The sequence below is a fragment of the Anabrus simplex genome, chromosome 12 (assembly GCF_040414725.1).
Source record: "Anabrus simplex isolate iqAnaSimp1 chromosome 12, ASM4041472v1, whole genome shotgun sequence".
NCBI classification, from domain to species: Eukaryota; Metazoa; Arthropoda; class Insecta; order Orthoptera; family Tettigoniidae; genus Anabrus; species Anabrus simplex.
Genome location: NC_090276.1, coordinates 94,162,139 through 94,169,867, shown reverse-complemented (window position 1 = coordinate 94,169,867; position 7,729 = coordinate 94,162,139). Strand labels below are relative to the sequence as shown.

The window sequence follows — 7,729 nt, the reverse complement described above, 5'->3', positions numbered from 1 at the left end:
TTCCTTCTCTCTACAATTGTTTTTTCAAGTCAACTGTTTACCAAGAACTTATCTGGAGTACGGGTGCTCATTCAGTTGTACTAATTGGCGTCGTATATTTTTATATACGTAATTGGCTTCCCGCAGCCGTGACAGGTTCTGGACCTTCGAAACGTTCTCCACTCTACTTTGGTGTTTGGCCGCAGCGCGTGACCTTGAGTGTGCCGCGCTGGTCACCGGGAGCTGGCGGCTTTCTACTACAGATCTGTTCGTCTGCGAATTCAAGCCTTTTTGATCTTCGTATGTTGATTAGTAGTGTTGTGACTTTGTGCAGGACAGAATGTGATGTCGTGTCTTTGTGCCTAACAGAGTGTGGAACTGACCTCCCAACATTCATAAACATTTTATATGTTTTTTATGGCTGATGATGACCTAGACTAAGGTCGAAACCGGTCCCATTTAAATAGAAATGTGATTGCTACGTTTCTTTCTTTTGAGTATTGAATAGGTTGAACCTCCTTTCCAGTTATTTAATTTTTAACATCAATAATTTCAATACGGAACAATGAAATTTTTATCTTTAAATGATTTAACGTACCCCGAAGATGGGGGATTCGAAATGAAGAAGAAGAAGCAAAAAAACTTTAATTAAAGAGTGAAAGGAGAAAAAGACATCTGCAGGTCTTTTTCGAAATAAGCACTCTTATCAACTGGCTAAAATTTTCAGGAAAAGGAACATCAATGTTGCATAAAAAACTGATAATAATACTAATACGATTATTTTCAATTCAGATAAGATACACAATAAATGTATACTTAATAAATCAGGAATTGACATGCCAAACATGTAAATAAAGATATACAGGACAGTCTGGAAGAAGTTTGGCTGTAAGATACAAAGAACATGTTAATGCAGTCAAACATAAAATATATTCAGCAATGGGAGAATATATGGTTGAAAACAATCATAAATTCACAGGCATTTTTAATGACGTGGAATTAATACATTCGGCCAAAAAGGATAGTTTTGGAAAGTTTCGAAATTTAACTTACACAAAAAATGATGATGATGATGCTTGTTGTTTAGAGGGGCCTAACGTCTAGGTCATCGGCCCCTATGGTACAAAATGAGATGAAATGCGATTACAATTTTAAAATAATAAAAATTCATCCACTGACCAGAATTCAAAACGTGATGATGAGGAATGAACTGATGAATATGAATTTAAAACAATCAGTGGATAAGACGCGCAATGCCTCACATTTCCAGCAACAATATTACTGACCAAGGAACTGCTTCCAAAGCCCAATCCTGAATCGATGATGCTTGTCTAAATGGGCCAATATCTATGTCAACGATTCCGCATAACGGCACTTATCGCTAGTAAAGGAGAACCATGGAACCATGGTATTTCTCAAGTTGCGGTACTAATCAAAGATAGCGTAAACTCAAGGTGTTCCAAACATTAAGGTACTACTCACAAGTATTGTACCTCGTAAAGGTAACACAGACCTATGGTGTTTGTCACACAATGGCACCACTCACAGCCAACGCAAACCGATGAGGCTCCTCACCTAGGTGTATTAATCACGGGAACGGTATTCCCGTGGTGTACCTCACATAGTGGGTACCAATCACAGGCATCGCTCACATAATGGTACAACTCACAGGCTACGCCCAGACCCGTGGTGTTGCTCACATGGGTACGACTCAGGGTATTGGAAACCCACAGTCCACATTCACTGCTGCTATGATTCACAAACTTATTGTGTACTAATATAGTGGCACCACTCGCAAGTAAAGGCGACCCATGGCATTCCCCGTGTAATGGTACTAATCAAAAGTAGTTTCATGGTTCTAAGACAATCATCCCTTGGTCATCCCTTTTAGTCACCTCTCACAACAGGCAGGAGATACTGTGGGTGTATTTTTCGTCTGCATCCCCCACCCACAGGGGGTAAAGAGAGAGAGAGAGAGAGAGAGAGAGAGAGAGAAAGAAGAAAGAAGAAAGAAGTAATCCATCACTTCGAAAAATGAAGTAACGTACGAAGAAAGGCAAGGGCCACAAAGGGCGTGAAAATTAAAGACTCCCTAGGCCTCGAATACTCTAATACCGCCGGGGTCAGAAAAGAACAAGAGCTGACCAAGGGAGGTTGGACAGGATAGACGAAAGTGCGGAGCATGGCACAAGTAAGTGGAAGCAATGTCAAGGCTCAGCTAAGGGCCCCGTGGTCGCCAACCACGCTCCCAAGTTGAGAGCCCCTTGGGCCCCTTTTAGTTGCCTCTTACGACAGGCAGGGGATACCGTGTGTGTATTCAACATGTGCGTCCCGCACCTGCAGGGGGTAGTGTGTTCGGTCCGCAAGAGGTATTTTATTTCCCTCAAGTCCGCAGGCAAGCCGGTTAGGACCCCCCTATCCGCCACCTGGGATGCGCCATGTGGGAGTATCACTTCTCCCCCTGCTACGCTGGCGTAGCAGGTTCGTGGCACAAAAAATGATTTTGAATCATGTTAAATGAGAGAAGTACAGAAGATAACCCGTTATATAAACTAACATTTGTTCATTTAAGGAACAAAAAGAAAGAAAAAAGAAGAAAACTTGAAGATCTGTAATTTATTTAGGTATTCTCATTCACTTCAACAAAATTTTATGCAATGATCAGTTTCATAACATTTCATTATTTTCTTTATCCACTGATGTGGTGAATTAGGACACAATACCTTTCACTACCAGAACATGAAAAAATTGTAGGAAAATTCAAAGTTTTACATAAAGTGAATAAAACAGGCCAAAGAAGGCAAAAATACCAAAAAATTAGGTTTTACCAATTTCGAAAGTGAAAATCCAGATTGTACATGATGATGTACAAATGTATTCAAAGGAGTCAAATCAACCAAAATGAAGATTGTACTTGTTTCCTGCAGTGTGCAAAATTAAGGCTTGGAAATAGATACAGTATGCTATTAATTTTCACAAAATTATATATTTACCACATTATAAGTTATATTTAGCTCAATTCAGTAAAAAGTGAATGCCCCATTGATTCATAGTCCAACATAGGAAATTACAACTAAGGAACATTCGAGTCATAAAACACTACAAAGTATTTACACCGTATGCACGATATGGAAACTGAGTGAAACACACAAAACTGTTCGCTTTGTCTGGAAATCAACAAAACAATTACGGTCCTTGTTCAAGCAAAGATGGACGTCACATTTAGCACAGAGGAAGTGAGACCCACACTTGCAACCGATGGCTTTACACCTTCCTGCTTCTTTTTTACCAGGGTGTATCAGAGGATGAACTATAGTATCGTGTCGAACTCAAGTAGATGGCCGACTTTGAGACACTTTTCTCTTTGGTGCTACTGGTACAGGCTTATTATCACCATCCAAACTTGGCCGTCCTCTCTTTCTTCTAGGAAAGGTTTTGCCTTCTTGCACCAAAGCGTTGGCTACAGCTAGTCTAAAATGGAGTAAATCCAAGCGGTCTTTCACTGGGACTTTGAGAGTCTCTGTATCTCTTCTGTCCAAACCAATAAGGAAATCTAAGAGGTTGACTCTGCCCACCGAAGCATTATACAATTTCACAACTTCAGGTCTCCTTACTTGAATGTATTTCTTCTCAGATTTGTCCCATCGCCTCACTTCGTCACTGACTCCTATACCAACAAAGTTTGAAGGTAGTGTCACTGCCCTATTGTCGAACCACCTAACCAGAACAACGTCTTTGTCTTTACTGGTGACATCTTCCTGGAAACAGCGTTCTTTCTTCTTTAACTCCTTTTCAGGTAAAAAGGGCGGATTTGAGAAGCAGTTTATTCATGCGGTGTCTGCAGCTAAAATTCCCTTTTGTTTTAAGATATGGAGTAGGTGGTATGAATTGAAAAAGTTGTCAAAATACAAATGGGAACGTGGAGTGTGCATGAGTTCGCTTAGTTGTATTACAACTCCTGGCCCCAAGCCAAAATTATTTTGCAATCCTTGATTCAATTATGTGGTTTTGCCTAGGTATATCAAAAAATTATATACCAATCCACTTTCCCCACACAAAAGAAATAACTTGATACCCCACAGGTTTGGCTTTCCACCCATATATTGCTTTGCAGAAAAGTGTCCTTTGAGAGGAACAACCTGTTCGTCAACGTACAGCCTTTTCTCCAGAATAAGTTCATTGCATCGTTTTAGAACAGCATCGTAAATTGGTCTCACTTTATAGAACTTGTCCTTGTTTTCAGGATTATGTTCAAGATTGTTTACAACATGCAGGTTTGTGCGCAGGCTGTAAAATCTATTTCTTGTCATAGAAGACTGGAAAAGGGACATACCAAAACTTTTATCCCAATAGAGGCTTATCCGGGGAAATCCAAGTGAACCCATGTATATATGAAGTCCTATCAACACATCAGTTTCTTGCTTACTAGCGGGCTTGAAATTCTTATCTTCTTTTTGAAGGGTATGTATATTTGTTTTTTCTGCTATTCTTCTGAAATTGTTTCGGTGATATATCTTCTGAAATATTCTGCAGGTTCCATTACTACATTGCAATCTATATCAAACTGTTCCCAATCATCAGGAAGCAGATCAATAGTACTATGATGCCATCTGATGTATTTCTTTGCTGTTACAAAGAACTGCGTTTTAAATTCAGATTGTGTAACGGTGGAATTTGTAGTCCCGATACTTTCGCGGGTTCTTGACAACTGGTCTTCTTCTCCAGTATGTAGTTGTTCTCCATCCATACCTGCCAGCATATGGTCTATGGACGAAGTATCCGACTCGTCATCTTCCGCTTGCAACTCGTCCACTGCAACAATAAAATATCATATGATAATACACAATCAAAGCAGATACAGTACAATGATATCACTATTCTTATTTTCCATTCTTGGCTGTTATATTTGGGAACATTTACAAATTCCCGCTTATGTCATTCAATTCAGGAATGAGGTAGTTCCAGTCCACCCAACGGCAAGCCAGAAGATAGTTTTCTGTGGTTTCCCATTTTCATTTCAGACAAATGCTAGGGTTGGTCCTCAACTACAGGTCACAGATGATTACGTGTTATTCATAGCGCTTTTAATTACACCATAAATACACATAACACCTCAAAAAATTACCATTTGTTACGATAAAACGAATAAATAAATAAATGAACTCACCTGGAATAGGTGCAATTGAATTGTGAATGCCTGCTGTATCTTCCTCGCCATCTCCATCATCCGACAAATCAGACAAACCGGATAATTCACCACTCATCAATTTATCAAGTAGATGCATAGCTGATTTCTCTATATGTATTCCAACACGTTCCGAAGCTGATCGCCATGATGGACCTAATAAACATATATCACAGGCGTAAGTAAACAATAATGGATAAACTCAAATATTTTCAACAATAAATGTCAATAACGGTAGCTAATTATAAAAATAAACATCTCGAAAGAACACTGAACATAGCTCTAATTATTGCACCCATTGAGTACAAATGTACACGAAAATGTACATTGAAGTTAGTATACAATCTAGGTTCAGAAATTAGTCAGAAAAATTGGTGCTCTAATATGAAACATCTATTCAACTTTCAAATTACATTGGGAATTTGTAATCTTTTAAGATACTTAAATAGGTAATTTTGAATGAACTCGGCACTAACCTGGTTTGGAAGGATCTCTGTCTGCCATGTTGAAAATAACTGACTGCATACGTCAGCGCTGTCTATTTCCAAGGTTGCCAGCCTGACAACAGTGAAGACGGTAGTGCATTTTCGCAGATAACAAAAGTCAAAATATCTATTACTTCATATTCACTAATAGAATAGCTGTAGAAATTGATGTACATGATCGTGTACACCTTATCAAATAAATATGCATCAGTGTCAGAGCCAGCCTTATCAGGTCTCCGTGCCCCATAAATATCAAGCTGTCTATTAAATTTAGAGATAAGTCTTGCACATAGAATTTTATGTTCCGAATTCTTAAATTTTTAATGTTACTACTAATGTTATTTGCTTTACGTCCCACTAACTACTTTTACTGTTTTCAGAAATGCGGAGGTGCCGGAATTTAGTCCCGCAGAAGTTCTTTTACATGCCAGTAAATCTACCGACATGAGGCTGACGTATTTTAGCACGTTCAAATACCACCAGACTGAGCCAGGATGGAACCTGCCAAGTTGGGGTCAGAAGACCAGTGCCTCAACCGTCTGAGCCACTCAGCCCAGCCTTAAAGTTTTGTAGCTTACAAATTCTTCTTGATAAAGACTCTAGTTTCATGAGAAAATGTCTTCACCCATAATATAACTTCTCAGCCAATATTCAATACCAATTAATATCTCTGGTAAATATATACATCAATTAAATTAATTAAATCTATTATTTTCTATTTCAAAATTACATGGATTTACAAACATGACCCCCAACTCTATATACCGTCATAGCCACTCCCTTGTCCACACACTTTCCCTGAATGTCTCTCCTAAACAAACACCCTAAATTACTGTATATGTACCACTGTGATTCAAGTGAATCCCATCTGACCACTGATCCCTGTCTCCTACCAACCAATCACACTCCTAGTTTCCCATTCCACAGTATTATTTAAATTCCTCAATCCCCATTCAGTCAGTATCCTCCTACACAGGATCCCATTAATATAAATCCCTGCTCCTTAAACTTCTTCCATGCTGCCATATCAGATCCCACACATGTATGTAATCCTGCTTGCCTTAATGATCACTAACTACATGTGCTACCGTCTTATATTAGTTGTTCTATATCAAATTATTATTCCTAACTTATATGTTATATAGCTATATAAGACCCTACTTAGACATTAAGTTTAGCTGTTTAACTATCAGCAATTCCAAGAAACCTAGTCATATAATGAAAGCCATCCCAACTAAATGATCCTCTCAAGTATCAAACAGCCTCAATGAAGCTTTGTCACTGACTCATAGCATTGCATGACGGAAAGAAGCATCAACCAGAAATTGTGGGGAGAATTCACGTTAAGGTACAAGTAGGGGGGACATTACTTTGAGTCTGGCATGAGAAAATATACAAGGTACTGCATTTGGCTAATTAAATTCACACAAATATAACATTTCTCATTCAGTTTGGGGACATTTCAATACAAATACTTTTATACTTGTTTTAAATGAAGAAAAAAATAACCCTTTATTAATTCATTCTGAAATAACATTTTTTTAGTGTCCTGCACAGATGGGTAAAAACACAAATAAATTTTTATTTTTAAAACTGTTTAAAGAATGATTTTCCGACTGAAAGTAAAAGAAGCATGTTTGTTACAACAGTTTTAAATATCATCTCTTGGTTTCACTTTCCAGAGAATCGCCCAGAAGCTAAGCCCATAAAACTTTGTTTTGTGTAGTAGTTCATGCAAAACTACTCATCTAACTGGGCTGTTTCAGGAGATCTTGCTCTTTCCTCCTAGTAGTTCATGATAAAACTACTCATTTAACTTGGTCTCTCCTCCTAGGTCAGAATAATTTAGGGTCATATGACATTTCACTCACTCAGATATTACCTACAACAATAACTGGGTAATACAAAATGTTGATATCCTATACATGATGATGATACAATTGTGCTGCCTGTATTGCAGCAGTAACTAACATTTCATTGTACAGTCAGCCAAGTTCATCGTTCATATTTGGTATAAATCACTTGAACATTGCTACTTTTACAAAATCCTTAGTTACGAGGGCGAGTCAATAAACAAGTC

The 7,729-nt window shown here is 38.3% G+C and overlaps 1 protein-coding gene across 1 annotated transcript; it reads right to left on the bottom strand.

The window, feature by feature from the left end:
• Window positions 1–2,586: 2,586 nt before the first annotated feature.
• Window positions 2,587–5,727, bottom strand: LOC136884077 (uncharacterized). The gene is made up of 3 exons (XM_067156100.2): window positions 5,641–5,727; window positions 5,147–5,320; window positions 2,587–4,791 (listed from the first exon to the last, which is right to left on the bottom strand). Exons 1-3 carry the CDS (start codon window positions 5,687–5,689, stop codon window positions 4,463–4,465), a joined length of 552 nt encoding a protein of 183 aa, XP_067012201.2. The 5' UTR covers window positions 5,690–5,727; the 3' UTR covers window positions 2,587–4,462.
• Window positions 5,728–7,729: the final 2,002 nt, after the last annotated feature.

Coding starts and splice junctions, on each gene's coding strand:
- LOC136884077 (XM_067156100.2), bottom strand. CDS start 5,689: ATGCAGTCAGTTATTTTCAACATGGCAGACAGAGATCCTTCCAAACCA. Junction 5,321..5,640: donor CAGAGATCCTTCCAAACCAG/GTTAGTGCCGAG, acceptor TATGTTTATTAG/GTCCATCATGGCGATCAGCT. Junction 4,792..5,146: donor TTCAATTGCACCTATTCCAG/GTGAGTTCATTT, acceptor TTATTGTTGCAG/TGGACGAGTTGCAAGCGGAA.